Source organism: Labrus bergylta, chromosome 1 (genome assembly GCF_963930695.1).
Source record: "Labrus bergylta chromosome 1, fLabBer1.1, whole genome shotgun sequence".
Lineage (NCBI taxonomy): Eukaryota > Metazoa > Chordata > Actinopteri > Labriformes > Labridae > Labrus > Labrus bergylta.
The window spans coordinates 28,294,189-28,318,802 of NC_089195.1; the positions used below are offsets into that span (position 1 = coordinate 28,294,189).

Consider the following 24,614-nt stretch of genomic DNA (forward strand, 5'->3'; position numbering starts at 1 on the left):
ATATATATATATATATATATATATATATATATATATATATCTATATATAGTTTATATTTTTAATGTAGTTTGAGTTGGTTTTGCCATCATATTTACATACTTTAACAACATCACCACCTCATGCTACACACCGTGTGTTTTTTTTTTTAAGAACAAGTTACTGTGTAATTTTACATTTACATTATTGTATTTTTTTTACATTATTGTATTTTTTTTATTTAAATGATGTAAATATGTTTGATCTGTTTTTAACTTCTATTTTTATTTTTTATAAGTATATTCCTGTCCCCTGTTTTCTGGAGCTGCTGTAATGCACAAATTTCCCCCACGTGGGATCAATAAAGTTTATCTTAATCTTTATCTTTACTTGCTCGTGTTTCCAGTCGGACCAATTTGCAGACGGGACCGGAAACGATGTGCATCACAACTTCCACACATGTGTGAAGTGGAGCATCAGCCAGCCCACAGCTGCAACGTTTCGGTCTCATGGTGTCTCAGTTAAAGACGACATTTCTATCACTTTATTTCTACAGAATATAACTTACCTGAGTCCGGAGCGGCTGCGTGCGCATCATGGCGGAGATCGTCCAGCAGCGGATTGAGGAGAGGATCCCTGAGCTGGAGCAGCTGGAGAGAGTGGGACTGTTCACCAAGAAGGAAGTCAAGTAAGACAACTTCTAACTTAGCCTGGGCTTCTTGTTAAAAAGGAACAACACGCCTCAGATTTAAGACTTTTAGATTGGATGACAACATTTAGTTGAAATGACCGGTATGTTTTTATTGTCTCCATGAAGGAATAAAACCTTTGACCCAAAACCATTTAATTTTGTCATCTTAGCATTCCCTTGATGACCTGAAAATAATGTAAACAAAATCAGGCGAGTTTTTAAAATCAAGAGAAATTCATGTTTCAATTCTGAGGTTGTTTTTATTTATCAGATTGATTAAATTTAATTCAGAAATATCAAATAAAATCAAACATATCAAAAATACAAAACAAAATGAAAAGCACGAAAATACAATAAACAAAAAACAATGTTCAAATTATTTCACAAAAAAAGAAAATTACATAATATATTAAACTGATATGCCTGAAAAGGAGTAGGAAGAAGTATAAAACTTATTTAATCCTACCCCTTTTCCACAGCTCAATAATTAATTTTTATTAAATTAAATTAACTTCCTGTGTTCCTTATAATCTCTCTATGTATATAATCTATCTATATACAATTTTCTATACTATATCTGATATTTACAAGCCAATGATTTTCCATACAGATCCATAATAAAGAGAGCGACAGCCCTGGAATACAAGCTCCACAGGCTGATCATAAACAAAGAGGACTTCATCGCCTACATTCAGGTAGAAGCCAGCGTCTTTCTTTTTTTTGGGATGAGGGCGTTATTAAATAATGTGCGATGTATGAAGACTCTTACTGGAAAATTGTGTTTATTTTCAGTATGAGATCAACATTTTAGAGCTGATCAAGAAGAGGAGAGCGGTAAGTCCCTTGTAATAAACTGAAAAAGCTTTGCTCAAATGTTGATGTGAAGTTTAGCTTTACTTCAAACCGTGTCATGTTTTATAACAGTTTTTTTTTTTTTTTGCTTTTGCAGCACATTCATTACCAGTTCAAAAGAGAGGAGATCGAGTATCCCATCATCCACAGAATTAACAGCGTCTTCAGCAGAGCAACAAAGAAGTGGAAGGTAACCATGAACACTTTTTTAAAAAAACAGTTTAAAATGTTTTTTTATGAAATCAGCACTTTGAGATTTACTTCAGATTAGTGTTGTCGTACTCCAAATCCAAGACCGGTCTCGAGACCGCTTTTTAAAGGTCTCGTCTTGGAATCTAAAGCATTTTTACTCGGGTCTCAGACCGGGCAGACTCTGGATTATAAATCAAGACCGGCACTGACAGGCTATTTTCCCACGTCGTTACTGTGATTAGAAGAAAAATGGCTCTTTCCTAAAGAAGGAAAAACGTCAATTAATTTGAACTTTGGACTTTTATCCGCCTGTTACGGCCTCAACCTTCCCCGTGTAACGGTGTAAGTGAGTGACATGCCGCCTGCTCACAAGATGATGATGTCTCATTGATATTTGTGGTCCTGGTCTTGGTCTAGACTCGGTCTCGACCCTTAAATATCTTGGTCTTGGTCTCAGTCTCGGTTAGTGTGGTCTTGACTACAACACTACAGCAGATGTAAAGTGTGTTATAAATAAATGTTTGATTATTTATTATTAGTGTATTGATTATAGCTAATGCGGTTGAAAGGGTTATTATAGGTCATGCAGATTAAGAAATGTTAAAAGGAAAGATTCGGCATGATTTACGCCATCGAACGTGATTCACAAGTCTTGAGAAAACGTTTCAAACGTTTGTTAATTTAGCTTCTCTTGACAACTTTGTTTACAATCTTTACATTAAAGGGAATATAATAAGTAGTCATTTTGAAATGAATGAATTATTGGACTGATAAATGAGTTATAAAAAAATCTTCTTTCCCGGCAGGATGACGTGCAGCTCTGGCTCTCACATGTCGCCTTCTGTAAGAAATGGGTAAGTCATGATGTCATCACTTGTTTAAAGTACGACTCTTGTCTTTATATGCTGATAATAATTATCCTCTCCTCTGGGTTTCACACATCAGGCCACCAAAGCTCAGATCAGCAAAGTGTTCTCCACTATGCTTGCCATTCACCCAGACAAACCAGGTGTGGAAGCTTTAAAATCTGTGGTGTTCCTGAACACCTGAACTTTTCACTGACACATCATCCCATGTAAAAAAAAAAAAATAATAATAATTTTTGACTTTGTATTTCCCCTTCATAGTGATGTGGATCATGGCGGCCAAGAGTGAGCTGGAGGATAGAAATTCATCTGAGAGTGCCAGACACCTTTTTCTGAGGGCTCTGCGTTTCCATCCCAACAACAAGAAAGTTTATCAGGAGGTAAAACCACTTCTGCCTTCTTTAAGTTCACTACTTATAGAAACAGACATTTTTGTAGTGAAACTTTTTTGATCATACAAAATCCAGTGACGAGCCGTGGAGGCGGCAGGTGTAGAAAAGACAGTTGTGATTGTGGATTCGTCAAATATTCTGGTCTAATTTTCGACAACAACTCTGCCTCAGTACTTTCGTATGGAGCTGCTTCACTGTGAGAAACTGAGGAAGCAGAAGGAAGAGCTGGAACTGGCTCAGATGGACCTGGTGAGTGTGTCACAGGTTAAACACAAACACACACACACACGATGCATGAGGGCTGAAAACTGTGTCTTAATATCGGCTCTTTCCTCTCTGCAGGGTGAATATGAGTTCTCTCCAGAGATCCTGAGTGCTAAACTAGCCGAGATTGTGTACAGAGAGTCTACTGGGAAAATCAAAGGTAGGAGATTCTAGCTTTTTCTAAGTCTGTGGTCCAAACCATGACAATTTGTGACCCGTTGCACCCTTACACATGATGCTGATTTAGACTGTTGCCTAAGAAAATGATGATTTGTCAAGATATTTCCTCCTTTAGACAAGAATGTCATCCATTTCTATAAGGAGAAAGTTTCATACAGAAGCAGGGAGACAGTTGAACAATCCTGCAAAAATGATTTTTCTGTCATATTTTGCTCTTACATCCTGTTGTAACTTCATGTATACACACACACCGATTTTAGCATGTGTTTATATGGTTTCAACCAGCTGTAAGACAAATTAATGTAAGTCCAAAAAGTTATTGCACATGTAAGGTGTCAATTATTAAAAAATTAAGCTTTCACAATGGGTTTTAATCTGAACAAACAAACCAGACAAAATGAAACCTGAAATCTTTAAGGTGCTAGGAGGAAGGTTTTAGATAGAAGGAGTCCCGTTAATTGTTTGCTAAGATAACTGGCTTCATATTTAAGATGCAGTCACAAGAGCGCTATCAAATGATCCCTCAGCTCTGCAAATAAAAAAAAGATAACCGTTCTTTCTATATGAAAAACTTCAGAAAGTTTACTCTTAACTTTGTTCTTGTTTTTCTCTCCTTTAGAAGCAGAGTTTGTCATCTCCCTTCTGGACATAGCAGCCATCTTTAAGTTCACCAAAGAACTCCAGGACTTTATCCTGCAGGAGTAAGACCCGAGCACACTTACACAAGACTACCTTCACTTTCTTATATATTAATATTCATCTAATATTTCATCACTTTGTTTGCAGCTTACAGGCCAACTACACTGAAGACAGCCTGACGTGGGATTTCATGGCTAGGAGGGAGCTGGAGGCTCCGGGGGCAGGAGAGGAGCTGCAGACGGCTAAAGGCCGAGCTTCAGATACCAACCGCAGAGAGGAGCGCTGCTGCCAGGTCTATGAGGAGGGGGTCAAGAGCCTCAACACTGGTAAGAGCCTCATGCACACACAGAGAATAGACATCGTGCCTTGGGTTACTCCTCTTTATCATCTCTAAAACATAACTATATTCAATCTGGCTTTCTGAAATGCCTTGAATGTATTCATTTTCTGCTGACTTTTAAAAAAAAAAAAAATTGTAGTAATACAACATCTCCATGCACGTCTTCTTTTCGCTGCAGAGCCCATGTGGACATGCTATGCTGCCTTTTGCTTGGAAAGGCTGAAGAGGAAGACAAATGTGCAAGAGCTGAAGGAAAAGGTAGCCAAAAAGTTCAATCAAGTAAACTAACATATGAGCTGCTCCGGTGTTTCTGGCGCAGCGTTTTTTTTTTTAAATAGTTAATCCTGACACCTGTGTTTCTGTGTGTGTGTGTGACAGAGGCAGGAGAGGCTGCTGGGAGTGCTGCAGCGGGCCCACAACTCCTCACTGCTGAAGGAGGAGTACTATAAGAACTGGGTGAGGGGCTTCATTCAATGTGCAAGTGGAATCAAAGGGGGGCTTTAACCTTTAATGTGTATTTCATTCATCACGTTTGACTAGAAGATGATCATTCTCCTCTAGATTGATTATTGAAGTCAGAGTGTTTTTGGTGTTAAACTTGAATGCATTCTATTGAAAAGTGTTCCTGACACTGTGCGTCCCTCATGTACAGTATGTTAATGGGGAGGGCAAAATATTAGGAACACTTTTCAGTATAATGCCCTCTAATAAATCTCCAGCTCCACTGTGACTTCAATATTAAAGAAGATTAAACATCATTTATCAAAAGAAGCGGATGGTAATGGCACATTTGGACCGCTGTCCTCCAATAACTTTGTCTTTTATTTTCACATAAAGTTGCAGGTCCTGCTCTCATCTGAAGACGCGGAGGGAGCGGCCGGCGTTGCCATGGCAGCCACGCAGCGCTACAGCCAATCAGTGTCAGTGTGGAGCCTGAGTCTGCAGACGCTGATACACTTGGAGAGTGGAGCCGTGGGCAAGCTATTCCAGGACGCTCTCACACACGTGAATCCCAAGGTACGCGGCGCTCACGATCACACGGTCACGCCAGTTCACTGATTTGTTCTCAATCGCATCGAGTTTGGCCATTTTCACGGGTGTAAACTGAGCACATCAGCTGTGCTTCTATTACCACACACACACACACACACACACACACACACACACACACACACACACACACACACACACACACACACACACACACACACACACACACACACACACACACACACACACACACACACACACACACACACACACACACACACACACACACACACACACACACACACACACACACACCACCAGCCCTGCTGTTTAAGTGGGCCATCTCCTTGGCCCAGTTACTCTCAATTCCATTAAACCAAGTTCTTCAATTGGCTCTCTCTCCGCCCCCTTGTATTCCAGAAGAGGCTCAAGATGTGTAAGAGATTTCAATTTAAGCCGTCAGTTAAAAACACGAGGATTAGCATATGGTGTTATAATTTAAATTAAAGTTGAAGTGAACCCTAAATGAGGACGACAACTGTTTGAACCAGTTACTCCTGACACGTTCAGAAGCTCTGCACAAGGATCAAACTAACCCTCAGAAGTTCCCAGACACACCTCAGATTTTTTAAGGTTGTCAGTCATGTTTTTTTTGTTTTTTTTTACCTCGTTTAATCATCAGTGATGATTTTCTGAAGTGAGCCTTTCTTCTTTTAAAAAAAAAACAACAACATTTCAGACAGTACAACATGATGTCACATGAAAGTAAATCAGATCATCTGCATAGAGTAAAACAAAAAGCCCCAGTTAAACAGAAGATTCTATAAAATCATTAGAAATGAAGTATCTGATCCATCATTCTGCTTTGCCTTGTCACTCCTACCCTTCACACAGATGTACAGAACCATTCTGTATATCACAGTATTATGCTGTGTGAGTATGTTTCTCTCAGCCGCAGGAGTTTCTAAGTTGTTGGTAGAATAGCTGCTTGTTACTGTGGGGGGGGGGTTTAACAGACTGTGTGAGGAGGATTACTACATGCTGCTTGTTAAGTCTTTTCTTCTTGAGATAAACACCCTCTTTAAGTGTTGGGAAATACTATAAACCCCCAGGGGTCTGTGTTTGGTTGCTGAAAAATGTAACGTTTTTTTTCTGAGCACAAAAGTGTAAATACATCAAAAAAGAAAATGTGAAATATCTGACTTAAACCAGTTTGATGTGAGATACAATTTACACATTTCTGATCGAGATCCGGCTACCTCAGAGCTAATTACAGTAACTTGCCGCTCGGCTGCTACAACAAGAAATCTGTTAAAGCTAAACACGCTCGGGTATGTTTGCTTCACTTCTCCTGAAGTGTGATGCTGAAGGGAAGCATGCTGACGTCTCTTTGAGCAAGACAAGCCCCGCTAACAGCTGAATCTTTCTCATCCTGTTTTGACAGGAGAGTCTACCTCTGTGGCAGCTGCAGGTCCAGTGGAGCGTGGCCAACCAGAGTCCTGAGGAGACAGAAGCCGTCTTCAAGGTACCATGAATCCACCAGATTCACTATAAGACTACACTGTGTAGGGTTGTTACAACACAACTCTAGTAAGAATTAAACGATATTGATACTTGTTTCAATAACACAGGATGAAAGTACAAGTCCTGGACACTTGATATTTGGTCATTAATAACCATAAAATGAAGCCAAACTCCTGCCCACTGTCTACAATGCAAAGATTCATATTCATAATGCCAATGAATTTCGATACTATTAATTATTAAAAGAATAGATTAGGGCAGAATGGTTAAGGCGTGCGCCCTATGTACAGAAGCTGTGGTCCCCGAAGCGAGTCGCCCGGGTTCAAATCTGACCTGTGGCTCATTTCTTCCAGCGTGTCATTCCTTTCTCTCTGTGGCCCATCCACTGTCCTGTCGCTACAAAAAATATTTTACAAAATAAAAAAAACAAGTGCTGTCGCAAAGTGTTGGAGCATCAATAACAACCTTAACACTGAATGCTCTCACTAACACCAACATGTGCATTTCTTCAGTGTAGACCACAACGACGTCCTCTGTATGTATTCTTATTCATTTCAAGATGTTCTGAAAAAAAGAAAGCCCGACATAAACATAGACAGCAGTGGTACATGAACACCTATGTTAAATCATGTCACTTTTCTTGTGTGTAATACAAAAGGTGAAAACACAGAAGGTGTTACTCCTGCAGAGAAATACTTCTGAGAAAGCAGAACAGATTTTTACCCCCCTTAGTGCTTGCTCTGGTTTTGCCTCTGAAACGAGACACTGACTCAGACAGTTTTTTTTTCTCCTGTTTGTTCCCAGAGAGGTCTGCTGTCTGCTGTAGCGGCTGTTGCCATGGAGATGAAAGAGAGCTACCTTGATTGGTCGTTCTCCACTGGAGGCTACAAAAAAGCGAGGAAAACCTTTACAAGGTAAAAAAAACAAATATGTCTGTCTGCTCGTGTTGTTATTTAACTAAATAAATGACAATGTTTTTAGCAAATGAGTATCATAAATCATTGTAGTAAAAATGCAAACTAAACTCTGGGGATTCTAATTGTATTTTTATGAAGTTGAGGATTTTAATCTCTTTTTTTGTTTCTCTCTGTAGCTTAAATGAAAACCGACCTCTGTCCAAAGCCTTTTTCACCAAGATGATTCAGATCGAGAAGGAACAAGTACGTACACAAACCATGTGACACATAACACACAAAAAAACAAGAACAAATCTAAAACTTTAAACTTTTAGGAATAGATTACGTGGACAATGTTTTAAATTATTTTGACTAAAAAGAAAGACCAAACTCTGAGACATGGAGTAAGATTTCTGCGCTCTCATACGTTGACATTACTGATAAACCAAGATGATGGATAACGATGTTCTTTGTTCTTTTTAAGGAGACTCCAAAGATGAGCTGTCTGAGAGATTACTACGAGAGGGCGCTGCAGGAGTTTGGCACCTCAGACGACGGTGAGCAGAGTTCAGATGACTTAAAGCAGTGGCCCCACCGCCAACTCCTCCATGAGATTATAACGTTTCTGATATTTTTCAACCAATCAGATTAATTGAATGAAAGATTGTGCAGTTTGGACCTCAGACGGTTAAAAAAAAACATGTCACTGAACAAAACAAACGTGTTCAAAAAGTGCACCATCAACGTATTTTTTTTTTGCCAGGCACACGTTTGCGACCCACTCAAAACGGCTCTGTGACCCACCTTTTGAGAACCACAGAAAAGAGTCGGAAAAAGAAGAAGTGTTATTTAAAATATTTATTCACAATGTCTTGTTATTCAAGTATTAAGGACTACATTCCCTCTAACATAGAGCTAAAACAAATGATGTGTTAATGTCAAACGTTTTTAAAGTCATGTGACCCGACAGCTCAGATCTGATGTGGAGATAACAGTGAAAATACATTCCTGGACAAATACTGGATCCCACTTAAACTGCTGGTCTTGTTTCAAAGAAGGAGCTCTAACTGTGGCTGTGGGAAGTGTTCTCATGGTTTCTGTTGTTTTTCTGTTTTCCTGCAGATCTGTGGCTGAAGTACATCCAGGAGGAGCTGGGACCCCAAGGGCAGCCGGAGAACTGTGGGAAGATCCACTGGAGAGCCATGAAGTTTCTCGAGGGGGAGAGCGTGGAGAGGTTCACTTCCAAATATACTCTCCTTCAGACTGGACACTTGTGAGCAGTGCTGACGAGTTCAGAGTTCAGAGGACGACTGGAAGCGTTTCAACAAACCGTGCACAAGTTCATCAGCTGAAGGAGCGGCACCCTGTTAGAATCTGGTGCTATGCCCATCCATGAATTGTTTCAATGCTTTCCAATGGCAATCCAGCGCTGCAGTTTCTCAAGTTTGCGGTCCAGCAATGTTGAACAAAATGTTCTTAGGAGTTGCGATTGCAGCTTTAAGTTGTAACATTTAACAGCTCAGATTTCCAACTTGAATCCGGTTTGCATTTTGTATTTACAGATCCTGATTTGATACCAGACTAATGTGGGACAAGTGTTGTTATGTCAAAATGTCCGCTTGAATAGAATTCCACATTTTCTTCGAGAGCAACAACTTTGATACTGTTGTCATGATATTAAAACAGTCTTTGAAATGTTTTTTGTGATCCCTCTGAGTCAGAACAAATATACACACACACACACCTTGTTCCTGTTTCTTAATCTCTGAAGTTAATGTAGGTAACTGTGACGACTAGCTCAGTTGTCCTCTGAAAGTCTCTTTTCAAACTATGATCCAGTGTTTACTGTCAGTACCAATAATCATCATGAAAAATGCCCACCTTTCAGGCCTTACAAAAACACATTAAGCAGCAGTAAGTACTACATGATGACATTTTGTCAGACTAGCTAAAATCACTGAATGTATTTACATGTTTTAAGGACACTTAGTTCAAGTGATTCATTAAAGCAGCAGCTTCTACACGATGTAACAGTTACGAGGTATAAAAAAACACTAATAATCAGAATGATACAGATAATTAACATTTATTCTAATAAAACTAAATCAGGGGGATTTGAGGATTATTTCTCTTATTGGACACATGATTTTTAAAGAACCATGAGTGCAATTAGAGATAATATATCATGAAATAATGGCACTTTTTCTAACACCTTTGGCTGGTTAAAGCCCCTCTGCACCCTCTAAAATGTTCACATTTACAGTACGTCTAGTTTCAGAGTACAGAGCTTCTCCTGTTATCTGGAATCTTTAAAGAAATCAGTGCAAACAAGAAAACTGTCCAAAAGCAGAAAGCAGACGTTGCTAATAATGACTTTCAATGATGATCCCTTTAGACAAGCAGAAACACCTCCAGTCAGCAGACGTCACTGTTTTTAGAGTTTGTATTCTGAGACTGAGTGTGTTTAGAGTTTATGGTGGTAGGTAGTAGATGTTTTGTATTGAGCTACTTTTGGCTAATCATTAAAGAGTTCATGGTCAGATGCTGCTGATATTATGGAGAGTCGATGTCAGTGATGAGTTTCAGCATCTGATAGCTGATCAAAGAAAAAGCTGAAGAGGAGATATGTTAGTCAACCTCAGATTGTAATTTTCTGATGATCTTAATGCTCAGATATTTCAAACCCTGTTAGGAACCAAAATTGAGTTGAATCGATTAACCTGCTCGGTAATAAAGCAATTCAAATCAAGCATTAAATCAACATTTGCTTTTTGGAAAACAAAATCACCAACACCATTACAAAATCTATTTTTAAAACCGCCAGACTGAGTAGCAAACAAACAAACAAAGTGTAGAACAATGATTTAAAAAAAAAAAAAGATTTAAAAATAAATCTTAGTCTCTGAGTTATTTAAGGTGTTACATTTTCTGTGTGTCAGTGCATGTGAGACCCAAGCCATCTCCTCCCTCTGAGATGTGATGTACCCCAAAGTGTACTTTACCATGTGGGACACCAGCGTCTGACTCTGCCCTCATACAGCCTCACAGCTTCTTACAGAGGATGTAGGTGAAGAGCACCAGAATGCCCGTGGACAGCAGTCCGATCACACACTGGTGCATGCTGATGACGTCCTCCAGGGCGTGGATGCGCTCCTCCATGGCGTTGGTGTGGATGTAGTCATAAATGGAGGCCCCGATGCTCCACACCGCCCATAAAGCATCCACCAACGCTTTCATGGTAAGAGAGACCATTGAGAGGGCGGCCTGCAGCCGGGCGCCGGCCGCATCCGCTGCTCACCGGCCCCACTGCACTACAGAGAGAGAGGAGAGAGAGTGAGAGAGAGGGGGAAGCTTTGTGCGGGCATTGTGATGACATTTATATATCTACAATCATAAACAGATAACATGATCCTGTGGAGCTTCTCTCGGGAAAAGAAAAAAAATCTGAATCTGAAGTTAAAGTGAAACTCCTGATCAAAGCAGGCACTTCAAAATGCTTCATTGGCATGCTTTAAAAAAAGTTAAATACTGCAAATATTTCAATCAACTATCTGTAATGACGTTCAGGTTTGGATATGTTATCTCCTCAGCAATCGATTTCATAATGCTCTGCTTTGTTTTTATATTTCTAGACAGATTTATAATCATTTCATCAAGACTGATTCCTTTAGACAAGTTGTTCCTGCATCAGTCGTATTTAAAACATTTGCATGACTTTTAGAAACAATTCAATATTTTATCTCCTACATGTAATTTATTGTTGTCTATATGTTACAATTTTTATGCTTTTTCATGCGCAAGCTGCTTCTAAACAATTAACAACAACAGAGTAGTTTGGATTGAATTTGCTCAAATTGATAAAGTTGACTTAAAGAACCCTTTGGCGGTTTGAGTAATTTCATAGTTTGAATTGAAGTGTTTTATTATCTGTTGTGGTTTTATTATTCATTCATGTTTATCTACTTGTGTCTCTCAGTTGTGGACTGGAAAAAAAAAACACATTTATATTGAGCATTGTACTTGAGGAAAAATGAGGTATAAATCTACACTTTACATCAGTGCTAATACTTTTACTCCATCTCCAAACTTTTAACTTAATTACATTCACCTTGCAGGTGTGGTTACTCTGCAGATTAACAATGTGTTTTATAAATATGTATCCTGATGAAAATAAGATGTAATGCTACAGAATAAACCCTCATGATGATACACTATGATGCACAGTATATAAATAAAGCCCTTATGACTTGGTTGCTGATTGGGTAGAATATAAAAATGTATGACAGCATGACACTCACTTTGAGCTACAGTTGCAATCTAACTTTCAAACATCAGCCTCATTTAGCCTGTCTATATGCCTTGTTGTGTTTCTTCACATTCCTCGCTCTCTCTCTCTCTCTCTCTGCTCCCACAATGCATGATGACGTCATTACAGTATTAATACACTGAACTGGCTCAACTTGATCCTCCATTTGTTTCCAGTGAGATCAGGAAAGTCCAAATCTGCAGTGCAACAGGAACTTGAGTTTGAGCTAAATGAGGAACAAGGACCGTGTGTGTGTTTGTACACTGAGATCAAAACGAACAGGCTTTTAAAAAAAATGTTTTTAAAGGCAAACAAGACAATTATTGAGACGCTCAGAACTCACCCACGGGTGTCAGAAGTTAACGTGACGTCACAGATGAAGCTGCACATCCGTCCTGTCGTTGCTGGAGTATTAAGATATGTTGTTTGGGAGAAGCCGGGCTGTTGATGTCAGGTACAAAGTCGGACATTTCTTCTTGATGCAAAGTTAGTCTAAATGAAACGCGTCGGTTCCGGTCCAACCCTTCAAAATAAATCGACTCTTGTCCTGACATATTTTGGCCACAACACATTTTAACAACATGGAATACACAACCGGATTTTATTGTCTGCAGAAAAAAAACAACATGCCACCAAAATGAATCTCACTGATCGATTTAATTACTATATTCAACGCTTTAACATTATTCTTTTAGTTTGATAAGTACATTTGATGTACTTTCGGGGGTTAAAGTGAGCAGCTTGTCTGCATTAAGCAGCTGACTGAACCCATATGAGAGGGGGCGTCACCACACACTCTCAAAGTGGAGCATGACCTGTTCAACAGAAGGCGACAGAGGAGGACAAACGAATGTAGTCATTTAATTAAATTAGATATACGTTTGAACAGTAACCTCTATTAGAATAGATGACAAGATATCAGATTTCTCAGGATTTGGGGAAAATGTCTTAAAAGCCACGATGAAGAAAACGAGCCAAAGCTTTTTCTTTCAGTTCAAGTATTGCATTTAATGACACAATTCAGAGAATTTCACAAAAAAAAAAGCAAACCTGCAAATAAAGAGACAATTATAAATGCATATACATTAACACATAAGCATACAGAGATAAAATAGCAGAAAAATGTTAAATATATTTCAATGTTAGATTAGTGTTTAAATGCAGACAGTGTATAGTATGTGAAATAAGAGCGTAGAATATCTCATTCAATTCAAAGCAAACTCTCTCTAAAGGGTGGATTAAAATCTGGACACTGACATGACAAAACATGACATTACACTACATAAAATAACATGACAGGACACAAAACAATACAACATAACATTAAAACATGACATAGCATAACAAAACTTCTTGCACTTCTTGTGAGATGCCAAACCTCATTTCGTTACTCTATACTTGTATATGTGTAATGACAATAAAGTTGAATCTCATCTCATCTCATCTCATCAAAACATAGCACAACATAACAAAATAACATGTCAAACTTAATCCCAGGAAAATCCAGGTTTTGTTATTGAGAGAAATGATACCCACACACAGGCCCTACATCTACAAATCCGCAAACTGGATTTATGGACTAATGAAGGGATGTCAGAGTGAAGGGGCTGCACACAGGGGGCGCCAGAACACTCTGGGGTTCAGTGCCTTGCTCAATGGCATCTCCGCAACCAGGGAGTGACCCTCTGGTTCCAACCCTAGAAGTCCCTATGGATACGGACTGCGACACGAAACGGCACCATTCAACATGCCATGACGTAACTTAACGCAACTAACATGATGTAACATTACATGACATGACATGACAAGAAGAAATCATTTTGAATGTCGTGTCACATGTTGTCTTTAATGTTTACGCTGCGGTGCAAGACACATTTCTGACTTTGCCTGACAATAAAAAGTTCAATCGATAAACATAATCACGAGGATTAGAATACAAATCTCCTTTAATAAATGAAATCTCTGATTCTATATGTCCAGCTGTCGTGCCGTAATTACCCCCTGGTGAGCTGCTCAACGTGACCACACTCGTTGGAAAAAAAAAAAAGGTCGTGTTGCGTTTTTCCACACATGCTTGTCGTGGCGCGTCTCCGCCACCAGGGGTCGTAGCGCACCAACATGTCACACGCGAGCTGTGATGGACCTGGGGCTGGATCTCGCCTCCTGAACAGCATCGATAAAAAGAGGGGAACACCTTGAGAGAGCCGCAGACGAGCCGCCCCGGAGCTGCGCGCGGAGCGGGCGCGCGTGGCGCATGTGGACGGGCTGAGCACAACACACCGCAGGAATGTGTGCACTGACAGCCAAACAAAAAACGCTCGGAAATTGTTCCGTACAGTGCTCTTTGGCTGCTTTAAAGTCAGAACAACTGGAACATTTCGGGGCCACAGCGCTGCGCCCCCGACGGAAACCTATAATAGGAGGCGAGCCAGTGACGCGCTGAAAATAACCAGTTTACCACTTAGCACCGGTCCATTTTGGGGAGGGCCCAACACGAGGGCGCAGCAGCATATATCAGCTCCTTCCAGCTGTTTGGGAATACCCTGCTCATTATATCGAGGCTGCAGCATGGTGCTAGCAACAGCAAGCACCTCTTTTTTCCACTCAAGTCTCCCGGTCTGCCTCCCTCCAGAGTGGATACTGGGTGACTGGCTGGGTGCTGGGAGCGCACCGGGTATCTCTCGGTGGGAAATGCTGAAGCTTTTTTTTTTTTTTTTTAAGGGAGGGAGGGGGAAAACTGGCTGGCACAAGGCAACGACACTGTTGCGTCTGTAATGTTTTTTCTCAGAGGGGAGCAGATAGGCCGAGGGGGCGCACCGGACGACTTCTTCCTAAGAGACAATTCATCCCCCCCCCCCCCACCCACCACTCCCGACCTCTAAAGGATAATGTTGCTAAATCTGGGATGCATGTAAGACCAAGTGATCGGTGTTACTGGGGCGGCGGTGCTGCTGGATGATCGGTGAAGTTGAACTTGGTTTGCAGACGCGGGCAGCCAGACAAGCAGCCAGACAGTCTGCGCTTTCTTTCTCTTACGCGAAGTCTCCACATGGCTGCGGGATGCAGACACCTGCCCGACACACAGGTAACAGCAGCAGCATCACCTACTTCTCACCAACACTGGCAGACAGCAGATCACTGGGTATGTATCGGCGTGATCATATTTAACCTTCTTTACCTCAAAAATGCTGTAAAAAAAAAAAGAAAAGATAAATAGAAAGTGTAATCCAGAATCCTGGGGTAAATGTGTGGTTGCGTCCCCGGTAATACGAATGATGATGATGATGATGATGATGATAGAGTGGGTCAGAGACTGGGTCTTTGGGGGCAAGGTGAGTCCTCAATATGTTCAACTGGCCTACAAAGTCCCAGTTTCCGGCTCATATAACCCCGAAGTTAGAGACCAAAAATACTCCTGCATCCTACCTTTTAGTGAAAACTAATGGAAACAGATGGAAATCTTAAAAGGAAATACAAACATGGTGTCAGTTTTAAAGAAAACAATGTAATAACTAATCAGTTGGAGTGATTACAACGCTCGTTAAGGTCAGTAAACGCACCGTTTTATAATTGAACATGATGCGATTTAAGATCATTTTATGGGGAAATATATCGAGAAAAAAACGCAGAACATATTTTACAAAAAAAAAAAAAAAGGTCCCACAAAGTCCCTGATGGATATCCTGGACCCATTAAAGGCTCCAGGTAATATTCAAAGTAGTATAAAGGTGCAATAGTGCAGGCATTAAACTTAATGAATACAGTGCAAACTGGTGTTAAATGAAATGAAAGGCAGAGATGTGTTCAACTATATTTTAGCTCAGGGGTCAAACAATAACCGTCATTGCTTAATAATCATTTCAAACCTTTGATTAGTCATATTTCAACTTCACAGTCTTGAGAAAGAGTCACAGATAAGCAGAGCAGAGGTTCTTTCTATCTGATGCACACAATGATGAGCAGCTTTCACATGTCATCTCTCTATAAAAAACTAAATGTGTGTGTGTGTGTGTGTGTGTGTGTCTCTGCTGGCCTAATTCTAGTGCACAGCTCCTGATAAATAACTTTTAAAACAAATCTCTTTTCTATTATTTAGGCTTTTTTTTTTTTTTTTTTTAGCCAGATCAAAAATAGGCCAGATGAAAGTAATAATACAAAAAGTTTAATTTATTACAAAATGAGTCAATGTAATTTATTTCTCTTCAAAGCACACATGATGAAAATTTAATCGGCAACCTTTCGAGTAAATTACTCGCATCCTCCATGATTTTTGGAAAAGAAACTGAACAAAAAACGTCACCGTTTCTGCCGAACTCAAAAGTCTCCCTGAACAAACCTGATCGAAACGAAACACACGCGCTTCATCACGTCCAACAACAACAACAACTGTGTCAGGTTAAGAAGAAGTTGTTTTGGAGGCCTGTGTCTATATCTGTCCTGACCCTAGCATGCCGAACACATACCTCACTAATGAATTTAGCATCCTGACACAAGATGCTTTATGTAATTAATAGAGTGGAGGGGTACGCTGGTGGCATCTCCGTGCTGCAAGTGACACATAGGTAAGACATTCGCTGAAGCATGGGATTTTTATTTTAAAAGAGACCTAGGTGATTATTAAAACACACTTGAAGCAGGCCTGTAAATGGCATCACAGCAGACTGTGAGCGGTTCATCTTTACGTCACTTTCACTTATTAAAAGGTTAAAACCATCATAGATTATTTGTAGGTTTGTCCATAACGGATCAGTGTCGGGATATTTGATTTTACAAGCCTGCTATTTCTTATTGCGTCTATAAAGGAAAGTAGACACTTGGTCAAACATATTAAAGCTTTAATTAAATTCCTTGAAAATGTAGGTGAGCTGCTACTGCAAACAAAAGATATATATTCAACTCTCACATATATTTACGATCCAGTGAGTATAGTTGAGTGTTTCTAGTGGTGATGCACTCAACTATCATCACAGATTCCCCTCCCGTCGCAGCCTACTAAAACACACACACACACACACACACACACACACACACACACACACACACACGATACATCACAGAAAGCAGATAATAAGCACTCTGTCCAAAAGCTCTCCATATATGCTGCAGGAGAGCACGAGCCAGCGCAGCTATGAGAGCTGAGGGCCTAGTAAGGGAGGCTTGGTGGAATGAGCCTGGTTTGAATAAGCAGCATGGCTACGGGTGAGCTCTGGGAGAGTCACCAAGTGTGCTGATTAAAGTTGTGATATTAAACAGCGCTGGCTGCTCCTGCCTGCCAAGCCTCCCTCTCTCTCTCGCTCTCTCTCTATTTCAGTGGCATTTCACATTGTTTAAAAGGCCCGATTGGACTCATCTCGCCACTTGCTGCTCGGTGTTGCTTACAACTTTTTTTATATTTATTTTCCACCTCCCGTGTCTCCCTATTCTCTGTAAGCAGAGTCCTAGATTTACTTTAAATAAGCTTTTACTACATTTCCCAGGTGCTTTTCTGCTCTGGGTCTCTGGGTCACTGGGTTCGCTCAGTCCTCGACTTGACCGTAGTGCTGAGTGCATGTGTGTGTGTGTGTAATTGTGAGCATCATATAGAAAACTCTATAAAAAAAAAGCTCCACATTGTGTTTACCTCTTCTGTGAAAGCTGAACTCCTAACGAACACACGGAGCGCTCCTTCTCGGAAACACTGCTCTGAACTCATTCAACCCCTTTTAAAAGCGTCACTGCGAAACCCAATAAAACTCTGCCATTATAAATATACAATTCATAAATACTGGAAAGCATGCGCGCTTTCTGTGAAATATATGGCCCGAGCCTTTTGGAAAAGGTCACACTTTAAAGACGCTGTGGTCACTCTGACTTGTTGGATTGCTTTAGCTGCTACTGAACAGATACCAAAAGTTATTGCACCAAAATCGCAACTCGGGGAGCCAGCGAGTGTTGTAGTTTGATCTCAAAAGTCTGGAATGGGACGTACGAAGATTAAGCTAGTGAGGGAGGGAGAGAGAGAAAGAAAAGGCAGCAAGAAAAGTGAGGGACTTTTAGGGGCAGCTGTGTTTTATTAACCCAGTCATAATGCCCCTAAAAATCCTTATTGCTCTTGCAATGGTCAACAAATCTCCTGTTACAACATGAAGAGGATTTCAGAGTGGGCTTTAGGGATTCTTATCAAAAACCTGTTGCACTTAACAGCTCACTGAAAAATGTACGCACTGGTCAATAGGCTACATCTAGAGAGTTTAACTTAGTTTTAGTTTGTAAGAATGAATGGAAGTATGCAATCTAGTAAGAGTTGCTGAAGTCAAACAGTAACCTTTGTCAAAAGTTTCTCAACACGTTTGCTGATGCAGATTAGCTCAAAGTTGTACTGAGTTAGCTGAAACAGAACAATGCCAATGTTTCCCTTTGGGGAACTTATCAAACATGCTTCTCTGAATATCTGCCCAAGTCTTGAGAGTTTAAAATGCAGACGAGGGAGTCGAGGCTCTGTGTCCTTTGGTGTTTTGACTTTGCAACCGAGTGCCAAGAGATGGATTGTGAGACACAGACAGAAAAAAAAAATAAAAAAAAAGAAGGTCGGCAGGTAGACTGATAAATAAGACAGGCTGACGGCAGACAAAAAAAATAAAAAATCAGAGTGGCTGGTAGAAATACAGGCAGGCAGATGGGAGCGTAAGACAGGTAAATAATGAGACATCCTGACAAGACAGCAACCGTTCAGCCAGATATAGAAAATGGCAACCAGGAGGGGAGGAGGAGACAGACATGGGAAGGAAAAAGAGACAGGTTAATACAGACATGATAGAAAGAGAGGCATGGGAGAAAGCAGGCCGTGGAGGGCTGCGATCCAGGCCTGGGTGTGGTGAGGTGGGCTGTCCTGGCTAAAGGGCGGGTGGTGTCTAGAGGAGCTCTCAGTGTTGGTGAGTGAGTCATCAGAAGGAGGCTATTCTGTCGAATCTCCCGGTGGGACGGGTCCGTCTGCTGAAGGAAGGAAGATTCCTATTCATGTCAAGGGACAGAGAGGGAGAGAGATAGACAAGGGGAGAGGGAAAGTGTGGACGATGACTCAGGGCCACGAACCACATGGTGACGGAGGAGGGAGGGAGAAATTACTCATCAGAGCATGTGGAGTCTCATACGGCTATCACAGGACTGACAGCGTGCTTCCCCCATGGCTGTTGCTCAGCCGCCATGCAGCCGCCATGACTCCCTCAGGCTCCAACTGTACACTGATCAGCCTCGCTTTTCACCGAATGAGGACAGAGCGAAGGTGGGGATCAGGGTGAGCCAGGGGTCAAATTCACACAGGAAGGTTTTTTCTTTTTAATAAAATGATTTCTATCAGAGCCGGGTCCCTGCCAGTCAGGGCACCTTGGGGCGTCACGAGGCACTAAACTGAGAGAAAATTTGTGCTTTTATCAGAGCTGAATCCAATCAAAAAGTGCACAGTCACTTGACATTTTTTCCCCCCCAAATATTGTAGACTTCAGTCGCCTGGCTGTCTGCAGCTTCTGTGGAACAATTGCATGCTAATAAATGTTGCACCATTTTCTGACAAGGAAGTTTGAATAGAAACAAAAGGGGCTGGATAACCCTCCAGATTAGCATGTTGTCATCTTTGAGCCTCAAGTGTCTGTGCTAGCTGTGAGAAATATACATCAAATCATAGCGCTACTGTAGTTTAAAAGAAACACCTGAGCCGGGGGAGCCAGACTGGTTCAAGTCCTGGTTTTATTAAGAATGTGAACTACAATGGAGTGTAAATATTGAGGTGTTTTGAAACAGGAGTTTCTTCTCAGGCCTCTGTCTGCTTATATTCGAGTTTTAAATCACAATAAGTCGGCACAGGTCTCTCTGTTCTCGCTCCAAATTCAGCAATCCTGACAAAATATTTTACAAGAGGAACCTTTTCAAAAGGGGAAGCTTTAAAAATATGCATCCACTGTACATGGTGAACAGAGGGTGACATTTGAAGTCCAGCAGCTTCTATTCTCCTCTGACACTCAGCTTACAAAACAGCTCTTTCATGGCTCATGATAAATGTGCCACTACAGTCAGCTCCTGGATGACAAAGTTGGATTGAGTGATGACAAGACAGAGAATAGAAACGGGTGAAAGGTCTACCGATGCGACATGCTCCATAGCTTCTCTTTATCTTCTTGAGACTCGGCTGCAATGAACCTGCACATGTCCTTGTATACGAGTGGCGTTGTTAGGTGTTAACACACGATGGTGAACTCATTCCTCCTGGTCTACTTTATATGTGTGTAATGGTCCTATTAACTGGTGGCTTAATTTGTAGGGAGCAACCTTAAATATAAGTTTAAGCAGACAAAAAGGATGATGAGTCTACCATGGTGGCATGACTCAACAGGTGAAAGGACCACGCCCAAAAGGCCCCCCCCTTACCAGTGGCGGCACAGTCCCAGATCTCTCTGTAACCGAGATTGCCATCAGGGTGTGGGCTGACGCTGCTTCAACACCCGAAGAACCACTCAAATCCAGAGCAAACACTGCACACAAAAGCGAGAGGGCAAGAAAAACTGGAGCAGACCTTCCCTGTGTGGATCCATCTCGTTTGAAAAGAGAGAACGAACCCTCCTGACCTGCTTTTAGCCAATCAGCCTGTCAGACAAGGCTTTGGTGTGACAAGAGTCAACAGACAGGAGGGTGATTAGCCGTAATACTTTAAGCTAAATTAATGTGATGCTGTGGTGGATCCTCAGCCTGGAGCTTGTTGCACCAGGTATTTTTAAATTCAGGTTTAGTATATTCATTGAGAGTATGTTAATGGAGAGCTTCTGTATGTATCACTTTATTTAGAGATTAGTTACTTAATATTGACATCCAATAACTGTCAGGTGTAGGGCTTGCATAGCTAACTGATATAACTAATAAAGCTAACATTAGCCTGCTAATAGGGGACATGGTTAAATTAATTATGACCAGATAGTTGATAAATCATCTGAAGGTTTACAGTCTTTAAAGTAACACAACATAAAATGCTATTCTGTTTAGTTAGGCTAACTAAATATGTGGACTTAAGGTGCATCCCAAGTCTCTTAGGTTGCATCCATGCATCCTTCACTTTCTTCGTAGTCCCTCTCACCAGAGATGCATGAGGAAAGGAAGCGAAGGAGAGAGGGGGAACAAGGTAATATGATTTTAAGAGACACGAGACGTCCTTTCCTCCGTAGCGTCAGGGGAAGCGACGTCCGTTTGTGATGATGACATCAGCTGATCACCGCTCAGCCGTCGGTCGGCTTTAACAGCCACGCGTGTCTGTGTTAACTATTTGTTATTTGATGATTGATTTTTAAAAATAATTATTTGATTAGTATTTACTAATTTACTGTCTCTAAAATGATTTATTAGGTTTTAAATTTCAGGTAAATATTAAAAACAGAAAAAAAAATCTCAAACCCAACAATCGGCCTTATGTGAACTTTATGGACAGGACGATGAATGTAAGAAGTGTTTCTTAGTGACAGGCTCCGACTCTCTCAGATTTATATTCTCTTCATAATAAAATGAAAAAGGGCAAACAACCGACCACAAAGAGAGAATATTTATACTTCTCCTTTACCGTTAATAAACTCTAGTGTTGTGAAGTTTGATTCGCTGCAGCGTCCAATCAATGATTGATATCCAATAAGGGGGCGTATCTTGAAGTAAAAAGACTTCTTTGAAAGTCTGCTCTCGTGAATCCTCTCATCGCTCCTTACATTTCCCTCCTCTCCTATCTCCTCCGAGCAGCTTCAGCTTCATTTAGGAGACTTGAGATGCACCTTTACACAGCCCGCTTAGCAAAGGCAGCAGGTTAGCAGCGCAGCAGCTCCAGTGCAAATCTCTAGCTTTTTCCATCGCTCGTGTAATAGCTTGATAGATTAGAATGTAATTGTTCTGTCGAGAATCGAGAAACGTCCCTCCTTTGTAAACATCTTAAATCAATCTTGAAATAGGCTGGCATAGTCCGACTTCCCCCACTTGTTTTAAAATGCATGACTACTCCAAACTCCAAAACAAACACACACACACACACACTCAAAAAAGACAGTTTAAACAGCCTTGTCCATCTTATACTGCTACGTACTATCGTTAAGTTTAAAGGATTAAATCGAGACTGTGTTGACCACTGCAGTAGATTTATGCAATAGGTGACCTTATGATTCTAGAGGATCGGTTAGGAAGTGTGTCACTGTTTCTAACACATGTATCAAAATGAGGTCTTTGGACTCAAGGGTCAGAACTGTGTACACACACATGTATACTCAGTCACACACTCATACAGAGATATTAACTCTTAAACTTCCCACCTCTCCTTTACACACTGTTTGCTTTTTTAGAAGGAATGTCAAACTGGATTCAGCTTTCCTGCACTGCCTGCCTGCCTGCCTGCCTGCCTGCCTGCATTCAGTTCAGTCGGCAGCTGGGTCTCATCTTCCACTGTTTGCCTTTGTGATTATCTTTGAATATACATAAGCAGAGAGCCGTTTCATACAACGCTGCCATGTTGATGTTTGTTTTCTGTGAAATAATTTGCTATAGTGTGAGGAGAAATGCAGAGATGTGCCCTTGCTTGAGTTCAGCCTAAATATTTGAAAAGTCACTCCTCCTTTCTTCTCCTCCATCCATGGCCAAACACAGACAGGGGGGGCACGTCAGTTTCCAGTTGTTTTCTGGCTGTTTGGGGTCAGCGATGCATGCTGGCAGACCTCACAGGCACTTTCTCTTTGCAATGCATTGCAAAATGTGTTGCAGGCTGAACTCGACTCAGCGTTTGTGTGCCCCAGTGTTGAGTAACAATGAGCTCCGCAGGGCGATTGGCACATGTCTGTTTGATGCTGCAGATACAGTCATGCCATTGTGTGGAGTCAGCAAGTGAAATGTGTGTGTGTGTGTGTTCATGTGTGTGTGTGTGTGAGGAAAACTGGGTGTTTGTTTTGGCAGAAAGATCATTTGCCAAAGAAGGGATGCCACTGCCAAAACATCCCCAAAGAACCTCGGTGGAGAGTGTTTTATCTGCCAAACCTCTCCAGCAGTAATATAATGGAAAAGGTGGCCATTTTACTCCCAACACCCACCTCTTCACAGCTCTTTTGTGAGCGAGGAGAGCTAATGGTGGGCTGTGGTAGGCCTTTTTTTAGTGCGGTGTTTGAAAATGAAAGGACTGCAATGTAGGTTAGCTGCTGTTCCTCCAATGTTCTTCAACAATCGTAGTTGACAAGAGGATGAAGAGCATTTTCAGCTCTTCAAGGCCATGGCACTGCCTCATGTTAGCGCTGATCAATTTGGTCTATACTGCTGCAGCTCACATTAGGTCCCATTGTCCGGCCTGAGCCAACATCCTCCACTCCAGAGGGCCTGTGTGCCATAACCACAGAGCTCAGCTTGGCTCTGTGGTTATTTAAAAAAAAAAAAAAAAGGAAAAGCCCTCTTCCCAAAAAACCTTCTTCCATTACAGAAAAGAGGTTTTCCGCTTCTATCAAAGCTGTCAATGGAAGCTATTCAAGCCACTTGGAAAACATCAATTGCTGCTTTATTTTGCTCTTCATGTTGGGCAAATCATCAGTAATTGGGACAGCGTGATCCCTTCATAGTTGGTTTTCAGAAGAAAAGGGAGATTGTGTTGTCTATGCACGAGTCTTCACACCCATGATGATCTTAAGTGTTGTATTCACGCATTGTTGACCTGCAGAGCATGTGTTCAGCTGGCAGTTCTGTGAAATATCCTCATCTGTGCTGCTTTTTTCTAACCGTAACCCAAGCAGCTGATGTGAACATGAATAAACTGCTCGCGTGATGAGCTTACCTTGCCATGTGCTGAAATGAAACGTTGTTTTATGTTGGCACTGGGGGCGATAGGAGCCACATTGTGACAGGCAGCCCCCGAGGCGACTTGCAGCTCAGCAATGTGCCTTCTTGGACCTTCCCTCTCATTCCTGGGCATCAGAACAGTTGCACAGCACCCGTCTGACTCCAAAACCAACAGTTTTAGAAATGTCTTTACTTCTGCATCCAAACTATTCAGATGCACTTTCATGTGACTCTCTTTTGGGTTGAAGAGTTTTATTTCTCTTCCTTAATGCCTCTTGTGTTTCTTTGTTTTACTTGGCTCTTTTTGACTTGACTCATCTCCCTGGCATGTGGGATGGGTTATTTTGGGCAGTGTGGATGTGTGAATGTAAGCAATATGCATACAGTAGGACTACATGCATGAAAGGGGTGCGTATATTTGATGTCAGATTGATGGTGACAAATTCCCCTTGACAAGTCATATCACTACTGTTGCAATGACTACTTTCCAAAAGATGCTTTTTCTGTAACGCATCCTGGTCGTTATCAACTTATCAACAAGACTTTTTTGGGGAATACTCTTATTCATTATCTTACACTGAGTTAGTTTAGAACACCTGTCCCACTCTTATGTCTACACAGTAAATATAGAGTAACCTGAAGCTGCCCATTAGCTTAGCTTAGCATAAAGAAGGCAACCTTCATGCTAGTCTGAGCA

The 24,614-nt window shown here is 41.1% G+C and overlaps 1 protein-coding gene and 1 long non-coding RNA gene across 2 annotated transcripts; one reads left to right on the plus strand and one right to left on the minus strand.

Annotated features, from left to right (window-relative positions):
* Positions 1-401: 401 nt before the first annotated feature.
* utp6 (UTP6 small subunit processome component) lies at positions 402-9,502 on the plus strand. The gene is made up of 19 exons (XM_020646419.3): positions 402-665; positions 1,279-1,363; positions 1,461-1,502; positions 1,618-1,710; positions 2,519-2,566; positions 2,658-2,721; positions 2,840-2,958; positions 3,142-3,219; positions 3,313-3,394; positions 4,034-4,115; positions 4,201-4,379; positions 4,572-4,651; positions 4,772-4,849; positions 5,231-5,410; positions 6,828-6,908; positions 7,712-7,821; positions 8,001-8,067; positions 8,288-8,360; positions 8,926-9,502. Exons 1-19 carry the CDS (start codon positions 574-576, stop codon positions 9,078-9,080), a joined length of 1,788 nt encoding a protein of 595 aa, XP_020502075.1. The 5' UTR covers positions 402-573; the 3' UTR covers positions 9,081-9,502.
* Positions 8,647-15,392, minus strand: LOC136179894 (uncharacterized). The gene is made up of 2 exons (XR_010666818.1): positions 12,453-15,392; positions 8,647-11,114 (listed from the first exon to the last, which is right to left on the minus strand). It is a non-coding gene; the product is annotated as an uncharacterized lncRNA (long non-coding RNA).
* Between the last annotated feature and the right edge of the window lie 9,222 nt (positions 15,393-24,614).